The sequence below is a fragment of the Trematomus bernacchii genome, unplaced genomic scaffold (genome assembly GCF_902827165.1).
Source record: "Trematomus bernacchii unplaced genomic scaffold, fTreBer1.1, whole genome shotgun sequence".
Classification (NCBI taxonomy): Eukaryota; Metazoa; Chordata; class Actinopteri; order Perciformes; family Nototheniidae; genus Trematomus; species Trematomus bernacchii.
Window position 1 is genome coordinate 17,234,660 of NW_022987689.1, and position 22,940 is coordinate 17,257,599.

At 42.3% G+C, this 22,940-nt stretch overlaps 1 protein-coding gene across 1 annotated transcript in view; it reads left to right on the plus strand.

Moving 5' to 3' along the window:
* mtf2 (metal response element binding transcription factor 2) overlaps nucleotides 1-16,504 on the plus strand; it is a 30,024-nt gene extending 13,520 nt beyond the window's left edge. Inside the window, exons 4-15 of the mRNA XM_034137851.1 lie at nucleotides 1,228-1,338; nucleotides 3,061-3,161; nucleotides 3,393-3,565; nucleotides 4,226-4,321; nucleotides 5,610-5,678; nucleotides 5,921-6,044; nucleotides 10,636-10,703; nucleotides 11,641-11,793; nucleotides 12,007-12,097; nucleotides 12,223-12,281; nucleotides 12,583-12,684; nucleotides 14,274-16,504. Coding sequence (XP_033993742.1) covers nucleotides 1,228-1,338; nucleotides 3,061-3,161; nucleotides 3,393-3,565; nucleotides 4,226-4,321; nucleotides 5,610-5,678; nucleotides 5,921-6,044; nucleotides 10,636-10,703; nucleotides 11,641-11,793; nucleotides 12,007-12,097; nucleotides 12,223-12,281; nucleotides 12,583-12,684; nucleotides 14,274-14,649 — 1,523 coding nt within the window. The 3' untranslated portion in view covers nucleotides 14,650-16,504. The remainder of the gene's footprint in view (nucleotides 1-1,227; nucleotides 1,339-3,060; nucleotides 3,162-3,392; nucleotides 3,566-4,225; nucleotides 4,322-5,609; nucleotides 5,679-5,920; nucleotides 6,045-10,635; nucleotides 10,704-11,640; nucleotides 11,794-12,006; nucleotides 12,098-12,222; nucleotides 12,282-12,582; nucleotides 12,685-14,273) is intronic.
* Nucleotides 16,505-22,940: the final 6,436 nt, after the last annotated feature.

A 22,940-nucleotide genomic window follows, 5' to 3' on the forward strand; every position in this document is an offset into this window, starting at 1 on the left:
CAGGGAGCACTCTCTCATGCATTTAAAAATAATTATTACTCTTGACTGTTTAGTTTATTTTGTTATCTTCAGCATCTAATGTTACAGGGTTCCCGCGGGGTCTTAAAAAGTCTTACATTTGATAATCAGAATTTAAGGCCTTAAAAAGTCTTAAATATGATTTAAAAAAAAAAAAATAAGAAGGGTCTTAAATATGATTTAGAAGTTCTTAAAAATGATTGGATTTGAAAGGGACTTCTTTGTTGCGATCGCGTCTAAATGTGTTTTGAACACAATTTGTATTGAAATAAATCAACATGGAACCAGTAATCACTAACTTTGTTTCCCCCGGCCCCTTATCGGAGAACACCCAGCTAGTAACCTAGCAACCAACCAAGCTTCAGCTAACGGCAGTCAGAAACTCTGGTATCTTCGAATCTACTTGCAAATAAATATGGGGAAGTGTAAGTGCAACCGTATTTGGTTGGAAAACATCGAATTTAGTGCTTGGTTGAAACCAGTGGAGGGGAACGTGTTTGAAGCCCGCTGCACCTTTTGCAAACAAAATTAGCGTTTGTTTTGCTAATGTAGCATTAGCTAGTGCAGCAGCTCCCGCAACAACATCGGGGGACCTCCGGGTGACGTTTAGGTCTACGTCAACCCTAAAAGCGGAGGTGCTGTGGACATCGTTCTTATGTTGAACATGAATACATTTACTTTGTAAGTAATTATGGGACGTATTTCTTCTTTCATAGCAATTTTCCTTCATACTTTCTTGCCGTGAAATCGGTCTTAAATTCTATTCAAAGTGGTCTTAAAAAGTCTTAAATTTGAGTTGGTGAAACCTACAGGAACCCTGTGTTAGAAACATGTCCTTTTTGTCCATCCCTAACTATCACTGCCAGATGGGAGAGACACAAGTTTACGACTAAAGCTTTAAAAGGTCAACCGCAATTAAAAGACTTCTGATGGTTGAAGTTCTTACATAGCTACACAAACCCAGAAAAGTCATTTCAGTGTTTCACTACACCCTGCCATCACTGTGGTGTGGTTACAGGTGCAACAGAATAACCACCTGTGTTTAAGATACTTTTAAGATTTCCATCTACCATTAACCCGCAAAACAGTTTTTCAGAAACGGTGTGCTGACCAATCAGGATAATCTACAATAGAAAAAAACTGTAACAAGTGAATCCAGGCACTCTGTTAGCCCTTACTCTGTCTCATCTAGCACTGTGTCTGTTTCAGGGGATGAAGATGATGCAGATGATGAGGACGACGACATTGTGTGCTCTATTTGCCAGGACGAAACTTCCGACGAACCCAATGAAATTGTCATTTGTGACAAGTGTGGCCAAGGTAAAGTTCATTGACTCTGGTCTTTTTACCCAACAGTCAACAAAGCCGTTATAACAGTCCTTTGATATTATAATATACAGATCTGGAGAAAATTAAGAGACCACTGCAGCATTATCAGTTTCTCTGATTTGACTTTAAAGGTTTGAGTAACATTTTCTTTATTTTATAAACTATTGAGAACATTTATCTGTCGGAATTCAACAGACACTGGAATGTAATGGCTGCCATACATGTAGAGATTGAGATGTAAAGGACACCTATCATGCTATATTTAAATGATATATTGTAGGGCCATACCTATATAAGGTATATTTATACGTTTATGTTTTCAACGCTTGCTTCGGGGAGGGAGAAAAAAAGCCACAGCGGAGAATAAACAGAAGGGTAACCATGGTAACTATGGGCGGGAAGTCTTCTTTGCTGCTTTTGTGGCAGACTACAGCGCCACTTACAGGCCTGGCATATGTACTACAGCGCTTTCGAGCGGCAATGGCCGGCCATGGCCCAACCCCACATTCCCCTGATAGGTGGAGAGTTGGCCCAATAGCCGTAGCGCCACTTTACTGACGTCAGTGAAGTGTTCAAATCTGGATCAGTTTTTATCAGATCCGTTGCAGCCCCTTTTTTTTAGAGATTTGGGTATGGAGGAAAAGAGAGAGGGTTGTGTTTTCTGACACTTGGTGAGTTCCCTGGAACACCGGGGACACATATTCATGTATAAAAGACGTACAAAAGTGCATTTTGCATGATAGGTCCCCTTTAAGACAAATTGAGGGACCTCTTTTCCCAGAGCTGTATATTTCTTTAAGAGCCAATGTTTGACTTCTTATCCATTCTTTGTTCATCTACCTTTTTGAATTCTGACTTCTGGTCATTAAGGCTGGTTTCCATTCTATAAGAACCTGCACATTTGTTCTTGTGTTAAACAATTTGTAATCACATTTAACCCAACTGCTCCTTACATTAAATCACTTGTATAAGTCACCCTTAAAGGTAGGGTAGGTAAGAATGGAGAAACCAGCTCGAGTGCGCTAGAATTTGAAAGTACGCAGACGAAAAAAAATCTGCCTCTTCCTTCAGACTTCCTTATAGAGCCCCTCCTCCAACACACACAAACGCGCACATGACCAATGAGGGCATGAGATAAGTTTGTGCACGAGATGGAAGGCTGACAGGCAGGTAGGCCATCCAGTTATTTTAGCCGGGCCGGCTCAGATGATTGGTCGTGCTTTTTACAGCGCCACGGCTTCCACAGATGACATTTTTTTAATGTATTTATTGTCAAAGCATTTAATATATTCATTGCTATCGGGATGTTAAGAGCATTCCATGGAATATAACAAAAAGTGTTTCTGAAGTGAATTACCTACCCCACCTTTAATACAAATGCATTTAAACCTGACATTTACACTTATTCTGAAATAAAATAATAATATTAAGACTCACTTCTAGCAGTCACAACATCTTTTGTTAGGACTAGAGCTTTTAATGAGACACTTGAGCCTGCTTGTCTTTCATAGGCTGTGATAGTTCTGGGTGGAGGACACCAAGCTAATGACATTTATTTTCAAATGTTTTTTTGTGTGGAAATATATTGCAATCTCTAATCTTTCTAGGTAACCCTTGTAATTCCCTCAAGTACCCCTAGGGGTCCCCGTACCTCCGTTTGGGAACCACTGCATTAGATGACGGCTGCATGTAAATGTGATGTTTGTCTTTTAGGCTACCATCAGCTGTGCCACTCTCCCATCATCGATGCCTCTGTCATCGACTCTGATGACAAGTGGCTCTGTTCAGAGTGTGAGCTCACTTCTTTACCTAAGGTACAGCTCTTTATTTGTGTATAAATGCATCATACCTTTTGTTGAGTTGTTTTGATTAAATTAGCACGTTTTTAGATGACATCTATTTTGGGAGGCTCAATATTTGCTCTGCTTTAACTGTGATGCAAAGTGAAGATAAGACACTAGAGTACTAGATAATCAGGGAAAAAACTGTTTGTGTGTACATAGTTTAATGCCTGTATAAATATGCTTTTTGTCTGTGGTTCACAGGGGGGGGGTGCACACATGAGGGCAGGGTCTGCTAAAGGCGTTCAGCAGCAGCAGCAGGAGCAGCACATGGGGCTGCACCTGACCCTCCCATACGCTCTGGAAGAACTGGTCTGGGATCAGGGCCACACGACTAACATCCAGCACTGCTACTGCTACTGCGGAGGGCCAGGAGAGTGAGTAACACATTACATACTTTAAAAAAAAAACCTCGGTAAACAACTCAGACTTTCTAATCATTCTTAACTTATTGTTGCCAGCATGCCAACAGCAGCTGCAGCGCTCTGCCGAACAATCATGTTATTTAATTTGTATTCACAATCACAAACATTTGCTGAAAGACACTATTATTTATTGTAAAGAACTACATATCACAGAACGGGATCGGAAACCTTTTAAATGTCTGTTTTTTTTGTTTTAAATAAATGCCATGATTTATTTAAAGCCGTTCCACTTCTACAGTCTAAATGGACCAATTTGCTTAACAAGATCAAATAAATATGTGCAAATATTCAATTTAATTAGGGTTAGGGTACAGTCGTATCCCTTTCAAAAGCTTTGTAAAACCGCGTTGAATTCTATGTGGAGAATTTTTCAAATAGAGCCTTCATACATTTTTTTTTCTAATTATTTGTACATTTTTATTGTAGAATCTTCTAAGCTCAGAAAACATCAAACATTGAGGAAAATGAATGTGTTGAAAGGCTTTTATTTTTACTTTAATTGCATTTTGAAAACTCAAGCAGTCTGTTTATTGGGGTTCCTTTTTAGAAAAGAAATTGGATGCACATCCTGACACAGCTAACCCCTCTCTCTCTTTTGTCCATTCCTTGCAGCTGGTACCTGAAGATGCTGCAGTGTCACGGCTGTCAGCAGTGGTTCCATGAGGCCTGTCTCCATTGCTTACAGATTCCCATGCTCTATGGAGACAGGTGCAAACACCACTATATTTATGTTTCATACTTGTTTAATTACATTTATATTCACGCCAAAAGCGGTGGGAAAGACTTGTGATTGGCTGGCAGGGATCTCAGTCAACAGTTTAACCACCAGTGGCGGCTCTAGGGTATGGCTGGGGTAGGCTACAGCCATACCAAGAAATGGCTTAGCCCCACCATGAAAAATTATGTTAAAGAAAGCAAAAAAAAGTCCGCCAACTAGCGCCGACTAAATTGCACAGACAGCAGTTAGTAAGATTGATTTCAGTAGCCACTTGTCTGGAAATGACAAAGACTAGAAACGGTTTTGAAAACTTGTCACGTAGTGATCGTCTTCTCAATAAAACATCTTTGATAATGTCTTCTGGCCAATCAGAATCACGATAACGGCGTGGTGTTGTTGCAGGAAGTCCCGACGGAGAATACTTTTGCGGTAGAACTTCTCTTTATACATCCATGGATACAACATTACGTGTTGATAGAAATCAACACGTAATGAAATAAGACCCCACGGTTTGATGATTGATAGGTGTGTGGGCTGTCTTTCATTTTGACACACAGAACAATGGGGGCTGTCCACATTTTTTTTAAATATGTCGTGTAGTAATATTTAAAGATTTATTTATTTTCTTAAGAGAGTACCAGAATGTGTATTTTATGTTAGTATTTCAAAATTTCTCCGGGAGAATCCCCCCAGACCCCCCTGCAGGGGTTGGGTTTTCAGCAAGTCAACTCTTTCACCTGTGGGGAAATTGCAGGATTGGCTCCAGGTCGCCCTTTTTATTTACAACAAGACAAATGTGCCTTTTTATTTCATACAGTTCCATTTTGATTGAGACAGGGAAATAATCTAAACCTCATGACACGCATGGCGTTTCACTGTCAAGGGGGGCGATATAGCGTGTATGTAATTACATTGCAAATACTGACTTGAGCCCCACCACTGTATGGGTTAGCCCTACCATAGATTACTCAACAAAAATACTCTGGAGCCGCAACTGTTAACCACCATTAGAGAATAGAGTGCAAAGAAGATAAAAATGGCAGGTTCCAATTCATGCTACAATATAATGCATTACTGCAGAATGAAACCATATTAAAGTTATATGTAAGGAAACAACCATTTTTTGTTTCGAGATGTTTTTTCTGTTTACACTAGCTTACCTTGTGTTTTTGCTTGTATAACACAGGAAACCGTAAACCCCAGGCCTTTGAATTATTACATTCCAACAATTTCTGTAGCATAATAATCTGACATGTTTTTCTGTTTGTATAACTTTAGGTTTTATCTGTTAATTTGTTCCGTTTGCAACGGTGGCCCAGAGTACATCAGCCGACTGCCGCTCGGATGGTAAGTGAACCTCAAGATGTTCGTTCAGCTTTGACACAGGTACAAAGATAAACAAGGATGTGATGGCCTTTCTTCTCTTTTTCTTTAAATGCTCCTTTATTTATTCTATCATTCCTTTACGCTTTAACCTTTCATAATGACCTTTCTTTTCCTAGACACATTGCCTTTTTCTTTGTATACTATTATTTTGTAGCCAAACTAAAAGTAGTAAAGAAAACACAGCTTTTACTGAAATGTTTCAGGGAGGATGTGACACACCTGAGCCTGTACAACCTGAGCGTGATCCACAAGAAGAAGTACTTTGACTCTGAGATGCACCTGATGAGTTACATCAATGAAAACTGGGAGCTGCTGCAGCTGGGGGAGGTACTTTTAGCCAACTCTGGACACACACAAACACACACAAAGACATAATGTATTTGTATGGCTCAGACTAAGAGGTATATGTAAAAAGAGATAATTGGTTCAATTCCCAGATGTGCCTTGACAAATATTTCTATATAAATTATGCCAAGACAGATGAAATTGCAGGTTATTTTGTGAGTATGGTATTAAACAAACATTAAACAACAAATGGTAGACAATCACTCCACTTGAAGCTCAAATCCAAAGATTAACTGTAACCATTTTGGAGAGTTGTAGCTCAGGGGTAAATGGGCACCTACCAATCGGCTGGTCTGTGCTTTGATCCCCAGCCCCTGCAGTCAACATTTTGAAGTCTCTCTGGGCAGGATAGTAACCCCAAATTGCTCTCGTAGACATGTTTACAGTAATGGAGTGTATGTAAATCGCTTTAGACAAAAGCATTGGCCAAATAATATGAAAATGAATGTAATGTGGATTTTGGATTTTGCACGGGATCTTTGAAATGGTCGATCTGTTGTGCGTTAGCAGTTTCTATTCTAGTAGCTGCTTCATACACCAATACATCCCAGGTTGAGAGACCTGCGGCCTGTACTACAAAGCCAGTTCAACAGACCCTGGGTCTCTTAGAGTTATCTGGCTTAACTAACCCTACTAAACGCGATCTCGCTAAGCGCTCCTAAAACGCTGGTTATCAACTCGGTAAGTCAACCCAGGTTTTTCAATCTTACCCTGTTGCCGTTAACCTACTGAATTACCCCACGGGGATTAATAAAGGTCCATCTAACTATAATATTATACAAATATGAAGAAGTTCAACTTTATACATCCATGACTTTAACACTCCAATCCAGGATGCAGCTGCAAAGAGCAGGAAGAGCTGCTGGTTAAAGATCTGCCACTGTGTGCATGCGTAATCTAACTGGTTAATAGTCCAATACCACTGCTCATTCTAAAATACCAGTGGATCTGACTTCAATTACGTTTGAGTGCTTCGTCAAATTAATGTTTTGTTTAATTGTGTTTTTGTGGAATAGAAGATATTATTCATCCCCAAAAATAAATATAAAATCATAATTTAACACGGTAAACAGGTTTATTAAACCTATATCTAGGAATAATGTGAAGAGTATTTGTTACATCTCACACAGGCTCCGCCCTCTACTGGACTCTATGGGTACTACTCTCAACCATGCTATGCGAGCATTCACCTACTGAGTTGCATAAACGTAGCCGGCCAATCGGGGCGAGCCTACCTGAATGCGCGCGCAGGCCCACAGTATATAAGGCGGCTACGCCTCCTGACCGTCATCCTTTTCTCTTCAGCGAGCAGGACAACACCTGACAGAGGAAAGTAAAACGTTTGAAAGAAGAAGAAAGAAGTTATCATACCTTCATGGAGTCGCCACTTCTAGAGACCCGGGCCTGTCCTTCGTGCCCTGGCTTAATAGCGGGCGCCGATCCCCACCACCTCTGCTTCAAGTGTTTGGGGGACCAGGATATGGCCGAGGCGGTGCCATTCACGTTCGCCATTCCAGCGGGGCGGATGGCTCCGTTTGCCGGGGAGGAGGACTTCTCGTTGTCGGGCACTTCCGGGTCCGGCGTCCATGGAAGTCCACCGCCCAGGTCTGTCCGCCAGGACTTCCCCCTGGTGATGACCATGGCGGCGGAGCGTGGCAGCCCATCTGCTCCCACAGGCATCAGGCTGGGCAGAGAACCTCTGCCCCGCTGCCGCGTGACAGGGCGGCTGCAAATAAACACGGGTGTGTTGGGCGTCTCGCTGATTGCTCTTCCGCAAGATGCCCCCACCTCACCGGATCAGAGCGATTATTTGTCCGCAGCATCGGCCAAATTAATATCATGGTCCACGGTGTGGCCGCCGCTGCTTGCCGTGTGATGTCCCTGGCCACAGTGGGATCACGGCGCATGGCACTTTCCAAAAATAAATAAAAAGACTGATGATCTCCTGGGAGCCCCCGTGTCTACGGAAGGGCTCTTTGGATCGATTTCCTCGGTCACGTGGATGAGGAGAAGTCGCAGCTTGGCCTATGCTGCTTCTTGCTCATCCTCAGAGGAGAGAACACTGTCCCACACTCGCCGCCCGGCTGTAACTCCAGTAAAGGAAGCAGCAGGTGAGTGCGCGCACGTGAGTGGAATAAACCGCAGAAAGTGCTGTCAAAGCACTGTGCGGATTCAGAGACACTATAAGCCGGCGTGTTGTCAGAAAACACACCGCGCCTGGTAGAATAGCTCAGATTAATGCATTTCACTGTTAATGTGAAACACAGCGTTAATGCGAAGGAGCGCGGCCCCGTGAGAGGGGCCGCGGTGCGTTCAAGGACCTCCGCAGAAAATCGGCCCTTTTAATGTCGGTTCCCCATAAGCCAATCTTCCTTTCATGGAAGGTTTGGCGGAGGAGAGGGCCACCAGAGAGTACCACAGCTTCTTAGCTGCGGCTCCACAGCTCCTTGCATGTCCCCTAAAACACAGTTTTATGGGGAATGGAAGCTCAGCTGTGTACTGACAGAAGGGGTGGACAGGATACTGCGACTGGGTTACTCACTCCAGTTCTGCAGCGTCCCTCCTCCATTCAGGGGTGTAAGAGAGGCAAATCTATCATCCTAGGAGGAGATAAGTTTCCTTTCAACAGAAATTCAGGCCCTGTTGCAAGAACGGTGGGTTACGTATTGTAACCCTTTTTGTTTTCTATTGTTTTTATGTGTAACTAATGTACCGCAGGTCTCCCTTGAAAAAGAGATCGTTGATCTCAATGGGATTTTTTAACCTGGTTAAATAAAGGCTACAAACAAACAAACAAACCCTAGTTCTAGAGTGATGTGTGTGTGTGTGTGAAAAATGCATTAAAAAAAAACGATTGCATTTATCCCAGAGTAAAAGTCATCTCTCTCCACAATTTCCCCATAAATGTCTCGTTGAAATCGGCAAGATCCGTTTCATACGATGTTAATTGGGCACCCATTTAGGGATGGGTATCGTTAAGGTTTTAACGGTACTACTACTTTTATCGATACCACTTATCGATCCGGTCTTTTAACGGTAGTTTTATCGGTTCTTTTGGAGAGAAAAACAAGGTAAACTAACTAAACAAATTGTGAACAAAACTAACATTGCTTTTGCTGAAACTTAAACAAAATATATCTGTTACCTCTAATCATTAACCCATGTTTTTATAATTGAGTTAACTCCGTGTGTTGCTGCTAGCATACATAATACCTGACGTGGCGAAGTTACTCGTGGATGGGGCTACAGAGCTACTAGAAAGACAGTCGAACCCGGTGCATTTCTCCGTCTGAATGTGGTGCACTTTTGCTAAATGTTTAGACAAATTGCTCGTGTTACCGCCCTTACATGCTAAACTCTTATTGCACTCTTGGTAACGAGCATTGTCCACATCGAGATGGGTAAAGTTTAACCACACCTTGGAGCACGTTCTCTCCGCCATCTCCTCCGTGTGTGTTGCTGCATGTACAGTAGCAGCTGCGTGCGTGTAAACTGCCCCGCCCCCTCGCAAGCAGGCGGGGGAGAGGGATCTCTCGTCTGGATTGGAAAGATCGAAAATACTAAAAAATAATCATAGACGCATTATGCAGTCTTTTTGCATATTAGAAACGGAGTTGGCAACACTAAAACTGCAATATAATGTTTGTGTAGCAATAATACATATGGTCGATGGTCAAGGTATTCAAGTAAGCTTGCTTACCGCAAATGCAGTGAGCATTTTTATGTCTAGATGATAGGCAATGATTCTTTTAATTGAAATGATTTTTTTTATTATATTTTTGCCAGACTTATTTCCTACATTTGGCCGTTTGAACTGTGTTTTCTTGAGCCTGTAATATGACTTGATGGCTTTTTAACTCTGGCTCTGACGGCCCGTCCACACGGCGGCGTGCGTTGAAGCTTCAACGCTTCTGCCCATTCACTTTGAATGGGGTGACGTCACGCTTTGCCGAACTGCATTGTGGTTCCGTCGTTTCGCTTTGCTTGCGTTGCTCGCTTCAAAAGTTGAGCAATGTTCAACTTTTGAAGCTTCCATGGAAGCGTCAGCCAATCAAATCATATGCCAGTACAAGCTCTAGCCAATCAAACCGCGTGCTTGTGTGTCTGTGGCGGGAGATTCATGTGATTGGTTGTTGGTCGAGTTTCAGACACGCTGTCCGGAAAGCTTCAACGCACGCCGCCGTGTGGACGCTGCGTGATCGGTCAGCAGGCGGTGCTTTCACAGAGTTGATCTCTTATCTGGAACATACCTATCCAGATAAGAGACCATACTTATCTGGAACACATAACCAGCATAATTTACCGTGCCGAGTTACCCAGGTTAGAAGTGAACCAGCGTTGTAGTACCAAAACCCAGAGTAAACCCTGAAGTGACCTCGCTAACCGCACATCCTGCTTTGTTGTACAGGCCTCAGCTTGTCCTAGACACCAGGGTTGATTATTTTTAGATTATCCCTGGCTGCCAATTAGCTTTTGAAACCATATGGTGTTGATTTTCTGAAATATTTACCTGTTTTTTCTTTTTTAACCCTGCCTTTCCTGTTTGGCGACCTCCCCTCCCCTGTGTCTGCAGCTCGCCAACACTCCCAGGTTGGCGCGTTATGAAAGGGTTCTGGAGGCGCTAAACAACAACAGCAGCCTGTAAGTTTGTACATAAAGTGCACAACTCTATCTTTTCCTTAAAGGTCCCATGTCATGCTTTCCCGGTTATTACCCGTCCCCTTGTGTGTTATGAAGGTTTTTCTGCATGTAAACGGTGTGCAGAGTCAAAACCCTCAAAGTACACCCTGTAGCGAGTAAAAGTCTAACACAGAAAATACCTCCCCAAAACGCCTCGTTGGAGATACGTCATTGTCCATTTGATTCTTCCATTTCGTTCCGGGTACGGCATGATGTCATGCCGTACCCGGAACGAAATGGACCAATCCGCGGAGCCGTTACGTTAAGCCCCCGCTGATTGGTTCAAATTGACCAATCCACGGACTTCCTCACACACACATCTGTGTGCAGGGAGCAGGCAGCTCTGCTGATTTCTCCTCCCTGGCTGCAGGCTGATAACAGACAGTTGGGATCGCGGCGAAATTCTCTCTGCAGACCCATTCTCACAGCGTTTATCAACCTTTTTCTTACTCAATATCAAGCCACACTTATTGTTTTTACCTCGACTGTGAGTTTGTGTGTGCTCAGGATGAGTTTGGCTGTGTTTCGCTGTGTATCCTAAACAAGGAAACAACACCTCCACGGAGCTCAGCGCGATTCACAACGTCCCGACCAATCAGAGCACACTGTGCTCACAGGGAGGGTGGGGGCTGGAGCTATTGGAGCTACAACGAGCCGTTAAAGGCAGAGAGTGAAATTCAGTGAATACACGTAGTTTACAGAGATGCTGTATGAGAAACCAATGTGAGTTTGGAAAAATGCACGGTATAAATCTATTCTAGTAGACCTCAACAATGGAATTATGATCAGTGGAAATTGCCATGACATGGGCCCTTTAACTACCATTTGTCTGGTTATTTTTTAGTCTTCTATACTTTTTGGTATCTACCTTTCATCACCCTCTCCCTGACTCTTCTAGGTTCATGTCGGGGAAGGAGGTAAAGAAAAAGAAGCACTTGTTCGGGCTGAGGATCCGTTTCCCTCCCGCTCCCCCCAACTCTGATGAGCCAACCAGCAGAGGGATGGAGAGGGCTTCACACGAGAGCTCCACAAAGGCCCTACCTGGCATGAGGTATAATGGGAAACCTACATTTCACATTAAATGTTGTAATAGTCAAGCTCTTTAATTTGAACTGCTTGCGTTGGACTGATGTGATGAAGTGAGAAAGAGATTCAACATTCTAAAAAGCAGCATTTTGATGCACCTTGTAATTTGTTTCATAATGCATGAAACAAATATTTAGTGTAATTTATAATATTTGTGAAACTGTTGGTGTTGCTCTAGACCTTGCGCTAGTTTTACCAATGGGACAGAGAAGAAGAAAAAGAAGAGGAAGAGAAAGCAAGGACCACAACGCAGTGAGCTCTTCTCCCAAGTGAGTGCACGCATATATTTGTTTGTATACATTAGTGGGTGATGGCATGATGCGTACATAGTTGTTGTGAAACCACTTAAATATAAGAAAACACAATTACAATATATTTTTCTTTTCTTAAACAGGAAGTGAGAAAGCCTCTACCACTAGAACCCCACCCAATGGGTCACTTGACCTCTATCAAGTAAGTGAGCAATCATGTTGCAGAAGTGCTGTTCCTAAACATCCAGCTTCACTGTGTAGTTGTGAAGCCACCTCTTAAAGGTGCCCGTTTTGTACTAAAACTCAACGATTTTTTTCTGCCATTTCTTTAAATAATCTCATCACATTTTTTGTCCATTCATTATCTCTCCTTAGACTGGTTAACAGACTATTTGATTAAGCCCTATTAATCAAAAGTGTCATTAAGAAGCATTTTTCTTTTCTGTCTAAATCTTTTTTATCCACCCGTGTCTGTTCTCATTTCACCGTCCCCAAAACACCAGGAGTGAGAGGTCTCTGCTGTCTTCAAGTACTTCAGATATGGAGTCCATAGAAGCCCTGAGCACCACAGAAACTACCTCAACTAGCATTTCAAGACAGTCCAGGTACGTCTACTATGCATTTGCTACATTTAACCGTTCCTCACTCTATTGGCCTGTGGAAGGGGAGATTTGGTACGCCTTTGAACCAAAGTCGTTGATCAACTGACAGAAAAATCTCAAGAACTATTGGATTGGTTGCCAGGATTTTGTATAAACAATTTTATTTCCCAGAAGAGGAATCCCAATGACTTCAAGGATCTCCTGACTATCCCTCTAGCAACCATGAGGTTTACATTGTGTTTTGAATAAAATGCGTGAAACTATTTTATGGATTTACATAAGATTTGGTACAGCTGTTCTTTGTGTTTATGTACGTAAGCATGCTTCACACTCAAATGCTTGAAGAGGCCCTATTATCCTTTTGGGGTTTTCCGTTACCTGTAGTGTGTTGCAAAGGTTTTTGTGCATGTAAATGGTCTGCTAGGCTAAAATCCCCAAATATTTTTCATCCCCCATCCCTCAGAGGTGCTGAACGTAGGCAGTACGTGAAAAATAAAGAGCTTTTTGACATTAAAGCATGTAAATATGTCACAGAAGAGGCACAAACTACGAATATGATGCTGAAAATGAGCATAATAGGCCCCATTTTAAGTAAGATTTCGAACAGTGGTTCTCAGCTGGTGGGTCGCGACCCAAAAATTGTGTCGCGGACCCGTTTCGAGTGAGTCGCAGATGTGAGTGAAGAAAAAAACATTAATTTTTTTTGGGAAAAAAGTCAAACTTTTATTTTGAAGGCCCGATTTTCTAACGCTGTGCATGCAGTAGGCGTTGGACTGGAAGTACCGGAGACCATAAACGGTTTTGAAAACTTCTGTCACGTAGTGATCATCTTCTCAATAAAACAGCGTTGCCGATGTTTTTTCGAGTCTTCTGGCCAATCAGAATCAAGATTGTTGCCGGAAGTCCCCACGGAGAATAACTTTGCGGTAGAACTATTCTTTATACACCCATGGGTACAACTTCAGATAAAAATGAACACCTAATGAAATATGACCCCCGGTTTGATGATTGACAGGTCACAGAACAATGGGGGCTATCTACCCTTACCCACAATTTAAAGTAATTCACACAAACTATCTCCTCTTTGCTTTTCTCTCTGTGAGGAGCAGCAAGTTCAGCTGTCAGAACAAAGTGAAAAACAAACCATGGCATAAAATATTATTAATATGTCGGGTAGTAATAGATTTATTTATTTTCTTCTCAGAGTGTACCAGAATGCGTAGTTTATATGTTAGTATTTCTATGATTCCATCATCTCATTAAACCTTATTTAAAAGCATTCTTTTGTTCTGTGAAGGAATATAAGGGATATATGCACTGCTGAAAAGCGTATATATTACTGCACGATTTTTTTGTTGAATAGATTTGAGTGGTTCAAAATTTCGGGTCGCGATCTATTGACTAAGGAAAAGTGGGTCCCGAGGCCTGACCAGTTGAGAACCACTGATTTAGAATATGCTTAACATTACTTGCTCAACATCAGCAGGTTAGCCTTTATCTCTCCATCTATTCTTGTTTTTCTGTAATGCCCCTCTGTATACTTTGTTTTTGTAGTTGCACTCAGATAAAAAAAATGTACTTCAACTTTTCAGCCTCTGTAGCTCCAGCAAGCCGCGGACCACAGCCTGTGCCATGCCCGTCTCCGCCCCACCATTAAAGAGGAAACGCGGGCGGCCCCGACGGGCCCTGCAGCCCCCCAACCCAGAGATCCCCCCTCCTAGCCACGCAGAGCTAGACCCCTCCGCCACGGAGATGCCGAGCCCGCTGCCGGGGCTTCACTCCACTGACATAGTGCACGGCATGGACCCCAACAGCCAGCTGACCCACCTGAAGAGCTCCATCAGCAGCTACTTTGGAGCCGCGGGGCGGCTGGCCTGTGGGGAGAAATACAAAGTCCTGGCACGCCGGGTCACCCTGGATGGAAAGGTGCAGTACCTGGTGGAGTGGGAAGGAGTCACCGCCTCCTAGACTTCAGCATCTCTCCTCTGACCAGTGCCTGCAGGAGGGATCAGCTGTGCTAAGGACATGTGCACACAGCCTGTATTCAGAGCATTAACTGATAAATGCCTTTGTTTAGTTTAGACGGGAGCAAGTTGAGCTAACTGCCTACTGGTTCAGTGCACATTTCAACATGTGTTTAAAGGTTACAATTCTAGGTTCGAGTCAGGGTACTGTCATTACATCACATTTGAAAGTTTACAGCGTCCCCCATTTATTCAGTCCAAAATAATTGATCAGTGCACTGCACCTTGCAGGCTTTCAGTGAATCGTTATTGTACTTAATTTCAAATCCAGTTATATGCTCTCCATTTCCATACCAGTTCAGTATCAACTATGTTTTTTTGCCAGAATGTAGTTAATCACTCGTTTAAAGGTTCATCTTGGAGGAAGAGGGGACACTTTTCACACTTTACTACTGCAAACAAGAAATGAACAATTATATTTGATGGTTAACATTTATTTTCTTACCATTTGGGTAAATAAAAACGTGTTCCCTTACAACAGCATCCCCTCCTGTAGTCGCGGCAACGAGTACGAGTAGCGACTTGTTTCTTTGGGCCTTCAGTTGTGTTTTGCAAAGTGTTCAGGAAGAGCTCAATACACAAGACATGTGCTGCTGCAAACGTTTTATTTTATATAGAATTATACTACATTTATTATTACCTATTTCCTCTTGTGTTTTCGCATATGCTTTTATTTCCATTCAGCATTTTCCTCATTTCAAAGTACAGATTGCATATAGAATCATAGTCTGTTATCTCATTTTGAACTGCTCATTTGAGCTGCAATGCCTCATCATTTTATCCACGGTAAAGCTCTTGAAATCCCTTTTTGATGTTGGTTGAATCTCCCAGTTAAAATTTAAATATAAGATTCTGTGCATAAATGGTGGCCAAAACCCAGAGGGCTTTGAGTAAATACTTTGTTATAAGATTTATTTTTTGAGAAGCTCCACTGCCTTAGTTTAACTGCGTAACCTTAAAACATTTTGATATTGATTCAAATGATTGTTGACTGAAATATTTAAGGACCTATTTAGTTTTTCTCCTCCTTTTTTAATAAATTAATAAATGGCTGCATATCAAGAATGTTCACCCAGCTCCAAAACCTAGAGTTCAGAAGTGGTTTGTTTTGTGCTGCCTATGCAAGTTAGTCCTGGATAAACATAGAACCATACAAAGAGGTGCATTATTGTTACGGATTTTTACATTTAAATTCACCTACTAATTTATACACTCAGGATGTGCCCAAAAGCTATACTGTATTGCAAAAGCCTGCATTTGCATCGCAATGGGGAAATATTCACTCTGTATTGTTGATCAGTGTTTTTACATCAGCTCCTCCATTTGTAACAATACGTTGGACCGTATGTATGTCATCTTTTTCTTTCTTAGCTTTTTTCTGCTTGTTTAATCAGAGTCACAAAACAATCACTGGAAAACTAACATGCTGTATGTCATTTCATGAGGTTCATATTCAGTTAAGCTGTCTCTATTTTGAGATATTTTTTGTTAACATGGACAGAGCTTTTTGACATTTATACCTCTTTTTTGTACGGATGTAGTCGGTGCATGTGGAGCTTCTCCTCTGTTCAGCCAGTGTCTCAGCCACAGACTGTTTAAAGAAACGTATACAGTCTCTGCTCTCGTGTTGCTACCACTGGCTTCCAGCAGGCTTCTTTAGCCAAAGAACATTCATGTCACGTCTGCTTTGTCACTTGAGATTCTTCTTATTACATTTTTATACATGATTATATAGGTTGACATGTTACTTCTGAACCTGTTTAGTTAAAGGTTGAATAAAAGCCCATATTTTGAACTACTGTGTTGCGTACAAGATGTTTATTTACGAACTGTAGTTGATGTGTCAAAGCTTTTTAATTTATGCTGAAGAAACTAGAGAATGTAGAATTTAAACTGGATAAGGGATTTGTTAATACCGTTATGTAAGTACTATATTTCAAACAAGCATGAAAGAAATACATTTCAAAAGTGAAATTAGAGTAATTGTATTTCTTTCACTTTTGTTTCATATTACAAATTCAGTTTTCTCTTTCAACCTTAAAGTTATGTGTTCATCCAGATGATGATACCCATAATCTGTTTAATATCATTATTCTGTGCAATATTACGGTGGCTGAGAAGTGCAAACGACAATTACAAAGTGGGAAACACTTTAACAAAGCTTGAGACAAATTTACATTTTATAAAACAAATTTACATTAGCAAAACACTTTTACCAAAGAAAAAACAATTTAACATTAACAAAATGCGAAACACTTTTACAAAGCTAGAGACAAATTTACATTTTATAAAACAAAATTACATTTTATAAAAACAAAATTACATTAGCGAAACACTTTTACAAGAACTGAGACAAATGTACAAGTCTCGAAACAATTTAACATTTGCCGAAACACTTTAACAAACTAGAGAATCAAACCGGAAAGGGAATGCCCATCATACCACAAGTGACGTGCAAGTGATTGACACAAACTTAAGTTTGTTTTGGCGGATAGACCGCCGGTACCTGTGGACGGTACGAGTGTGTTTATGGCCGAGCGGCACTGACGCTAGTACAAGAGTAATACATGTTTTTTCTGCTTTATTTGCGATACAAATAATTTGTAGCCTACCATAAGTTCTTAATAAAACTGACACTGTTTGACTCAGTCCTAGTTTGACTGCTACAATAAAATGAAGTACTTTTACTGTGTACTTTTTGGGTAATACTCTCTCAAAGTCCCCTCCTGAGAACAAAATCATGCCACTTCTACTATATTTGATGAGAGATAAAATGATTTCTAGCCACAAGTTCTTAATAAAATTGGTACTGTTGGACTCAGTACTTGTTAGACTACTACCACAAATACAATGAGGTACTTTTACTGTGTACTTTTTGATTAATACTCGGTAAAACTCCCGTCCTGAGTACAATAATCCATGTATGAACTATGAATTATTGATTACTGAGTCCAACAGTATCAATTTCATGTAGAACTTGTGGTAACAAATCATTTTATCCCTCATCAAATATAGCAGAATACATGAATGATTGTACTCAGGAGGGGAGTTTGACAGAGTATTACTCAAAAAGTACACAGTAAAGTACTTCATTGTATTTGTGGTTGTAGTCTAACAAGTACTGAGTCCAACAGTACCAATTTTATTAAGAACTTATGGCTAAAAATCATTTTATCCCTCATCAAATATAGCAGAAGTGGCTTGAATTTGTTCTCAGGAGGGGACTTTGACAGAGAGAAAAAAAGTACACAGTAAAAGTACTTCATTTTATTGTTGGTAGCAGTCAAACAAGTACTGAGTCCAACAGTGTCAGTTTTATTAAGAACTTATGGTAAAACATATTTTACTCTTGTACTAGCGTCAGTGCCGCTTCTCGGTCGATTCACGTAAAGGCGCGATTAATCGCACACTCAAAAATGAAGAGCTGCTGATTTGACCAAGCAAACGCGAGAGACGGGTGAGTAGTTGACTGCAGTGTTCCGGTGCACTCCGACAGCACTGAGCACTACATTGAGATTAAGATTAAACACATTTATTTCATTTGCGAACACACACATATACCTATGGAGTTGGCCAGATGTGTGTAAATTACTGTTCATGGTAATTTGAAAACAAATGCCGGTGTCGGACACACACAAACACACCGAGCGAACACACACACACAGGGCCTTTCTTATTTCTCTAATTTCCCCTCCTCAAATCCTCGGTCCTCCGGTAGTGACCCAGAAATGGTTTTCGGCGCGCCATGTTGAAGGACATCTAATTTCTCTAAATGCACATCGAGGACCGAGGATCGAGCGCCGAGGAGGCTCTCTGGAGGAGCTATAGGCTGCATCTCACTTCGGTTAAATTAAATCCTTGCGTCCCTCACTTGCGTCGTTTCCCTGCGTTTAGTCCCTCCCACCAGGGAAGCATGGAGAGACGCAAGAGCCTCATCTCAATACCCCTCCTCGACTCCTCTCTTCCCCTCCTCTGGGACTTGACCCGGATATCGATCAAGACACGCCATGTTGAAGGACGTCCCAATAGAGTGGCGAAGTCCCTCCCCTTCTGGTGGACCTCCATGGGACCTTATTTCGGAAAAATAATGTATTGAAGTCAATGGAGAGAGAAAGATTATCTTTTGATCCCGTTTGAATTGTGCCACGAATTACACATATGATGTTTGTCAATTTAAAAGATAATTTTGCAAGTCAAAAAAAAAAAAAATGTGTCGTAAAACTGTGAAGTAACACATTTGTTTGTGTGAAACGCTCAATGAACTACGTCTCTGGTCAACAACACACGTCACAAGGACACGTCTCTGGTAGACACATCATGTCACAAGGACTTAAAAACTTACAAGCAGAAACTTAAAAAGGACAGACCGATAACAAGGACAGTACAACGATGGAGCGAGGAGTCAGATTCAGCACTGCAGGATTGCTTTGCATCTACGGATTGGAGTGTGTTTGAGGACAATAACATCAACACACACACGGACACTGTCATCTGCTACATTGGGAAATGCATCGATGACGTGGTACCGAAGGTTTCTGTACGGACATTCCCAAATCAAAAGCCCTGGGTAAACGGTGAGGTGCGCGGCAAACTGAAAGCGCGCACTCTCGCGCACACAGCGGGAGATTTGGAGGAGTACAGGAAGTCTAGGTATGATCTCCGGAGAGCAATTAAAAATGCAAAGAGACAGTACAAAGACAAGGTGGAATCTGACTTCAAAGGCTGTAACACTAGGAATATGTGGGCGGGACTAAGGACAATGACTGACTACAAAGGAGCAGCGGGGGGTGCTGCGGGAGTGTCTGCGTGCGCATCTCTCCCAGATGAGCTAAACAGTTTTTTTGCACGCTTTGAGAGCAGCCAGGCTGTGGAGGTACAGAGGGACCAGGAGCTACACTGCCCTTTTGTTTTAAATAGGGCAGATGTGTGTAAATCCTTTAAAAGGGTTAACCCACACAAGGCTCCTGGACCTGATGGCATCCCTGGCCGTGTTCTCAGGGTGTGTGCAGTTCAGCTGGCAGAGGTGTTCACAGACATCTTCAACAGGTCCCTGCTGCAGTCTGTAGTCCCCACATGTCTTAAACACTCCACCATCATTCCTGTCCCCAAAAAGACAATCATCACCTGCCCCAACGACTACCGCCCAGTAGCACTCACCTCCATCATAATGAAGTGCTTTGAGCGGTTAGTCAAATTATTCATCACCTCCTCCCTCCCTGAATCTCTGGACCCCCTGCAGTTTGCCTACAGAGCAAACAGGTCCACAGACGACGCCATAGCCCTCACCCTCCACACTGCCCTCTCACACCTGGACCCGAAGAACAGGAACACATATGTGAGAATGCTGTTCATTGACTACAGTTCAGCATTCAACACCATTGTGCCCTCCAAGCTGGCCATCAAGCTCAGAGACCTCGGGCTCAACAGCGCCCTCTGTGACTGGATCCTGAACTTCCTGACGGGCAGACCCCAGGCAGTGCGGGTGGGAAATATCACATCCTCCACCCTGATTCTCAACACCGGTGCCCCTCAAGGCTGCGTGCTCAGCCCTCTCCTCTACTCCCTGTTCACCCACGACTGCGTGGCCACACACAGCTCCAACACCATCGTGAAGTTTGCTGATGACACGACCGTCATCGGCCAGATCACAGACGATGACGAGACGGCGTACAGAGAGGAGGTCGAAAACCTGACATCTTGGTGCCAGGAGAACAACCTCCATCTCAACATCAGCAAAACAAAGGAGCTGATTGTGGACTACAGGAAGCAGCAGGGAGAGGGACACGCCCCCATCGCCATCAATGGGACTACGGTGGAGAGAGTCAAAAGCTTCAGGTTCCTTGGGGTCCACATCACTGAGGACCTGACATGGTCTCTTCACACCACCACCATCACCAAGAAAGCTCGACAGCGGCTCTTCTTCCTCCGCAGGTTGAGGAGGTTCAAAATGGATTCCAGGATACTCTGCAACTTCTACAGGTGCACGATAGAGAGTATCCTCACTGGCAGCATGACGGCCTGGTACGGCAGCTGCACCGACCTCGATCGTAAGGCTTTACAGAGGGTGGTGAAAACTGCACAGCACATCACCAGGACGGAGCTGCCATCCATGGAGGACCTTTACTCCCAGCGGCTCAGGAAGAAATCACTACGGATTATCAAAGACCCCCATCACCCCAGCCACAAACTGTTCTTTCTGTTGCCGTCTGGCAGACGTTACCGCAGCATCCTGGCAAGGACAAGAAGATTCGGAGACAGTTTCTTCCCGCGGGCAGTGAGACTGTTAAAAAATGGAACTGTTGAAACAACTTCAAACATTCAACTGCTACTCAGTAGTATGTATCTAATACCTAATATATATATATCATTCCAATAACTTGTATATAGACTCATACTGCACTATTCCACATCATAACTTTATTTCATTTTTATAACTATTATTATTTTTGTATTGCTCATGCTCTTATTGTTATTATGTTATTATGTTGCATTGTTGGAGAAGCCTGTGACATAAGATTTTCAACTGCATAATTACTCTGTAGCTATGTCAGATTGACAATAAAGAACCTTGAACCTTGAACCTTGAACCAAGATGGCCGTCACTACTGTCTTGTCAACAAAACGATTGACTATCCTCACTATCACCACAATGAAACACGTTCTGAAAAATGTCATGCAAAGCTGCCTGCCTGCCTTCCATTGATTCTCTCTGAACTGCCTGGTCGTTTTAATGTTTAATGTCAACCATTTGTGCAGATAGCATGAAGTAGAGAAGATCGCCGATGCTAACGTTAGCGTTAGCATTTCTCCCCCGGGCTTAAATGGTGTATTATAGAATGATCACACTGGTGACAGTACTATTCAAAGGGTTCACGAAATATGACTACTACTCTTACTGTTTAACATTTTGGGTTACTTAATGTTACTTCATGTTAAGGCTAATAAAAATGACAAGGCTGTAATGCTAACTAACGTGCTAGCTACTAGCTAGGTAGCTAACTTGATCAAGCCACTCCTGGTCCTTTCATCAGACGGGAAGCAAAAGAACGAGCAAGACCCATTGCTGGTATAATAACAACCTGGTACTAAGCACACAGGCATCTTGTTAAAGTTATCTTATCTTAGCCAGCGCCATATAGATAGATTATATCTATATTGCGCTGATCTTAGGTATCTGAATGGTGGAGGAAAACAATTGTGACATCACTTACGCGACTCTGGGATTTGTAGTCTTTCTAGTTACGTATTTTTCATAGTCTTATATTTCAACAGTTTTACGACAAACTGTGACTTTTTTGACATGGAAATTATATTTTAAGATTGACAAACATCATATGTGTAATTCATGGCACAATTCAAACGGGATCGAAAGATACGTTTTCTCTCTCCATTGACTTCAATACATAATTTTTCCGAAATAAGGTCCCATTACCCGGAAGTAAGTGGGCGTGACTTCGCCACTCTATAGAGAGGCGAAGTCCCTCCCCTTCCGGTGGACCTCCATGGGACCTTATTTCGGAAAAAATTATGTATTGAAGTCAATGGAGAGAGAAAGATTATCTTTCGATCCCGTTTGAATTGTGCCACGAATTACACATATGATGTTTGTCAATTTAAAAGATAATTTTGCAAGTAAAAAAATATATATATATGTCGTAAAACTGTGAAGTAACACATTTGTTTGTGTGAAACGCTCAATGAACTACATCTCCGGTCTCGCACAATAACACACGTCACCAAGATGGCCGTCACTGCTGTCTTGTCAAAAAAAGGATTGACTACCTTCACTATGAATGTCATGCAAAGCTGCCTGCCTGCCTGCCTTCCTTTGATTCTCTCTGAACTGCCTGGTCTTTTTAATGTTTAATGTCAACCATTTGTGCAGATAGCATGAAGTGCAAAAGATCGCCGATGCTAATGTAGCGTTAGCGTTAGCCTTTCTCCCCTGGGCTTAAATTGTGTATTATAGAATGATCACACCGGTGTGACAGTACTCTTCAAAGGGTTCACGAAATATGACTACTACTCTTACTGTTTAACATTTTGGGTTACTTATGCGGCTTTCACACCAGCGCTTTTCCCTTTCTAGCTCCTAGCTAGAGCTTTTCTGGTTCAGCTCCGGTTTCCCTTTTCAGCTCCCGCTCTGTTCACACCGCCCAGCTGCCGCTGCTGCGTCATGACGTCACCGTTTACATCGCTGATTTTCTCCCCAACGGAGCTCACAACAACATGACG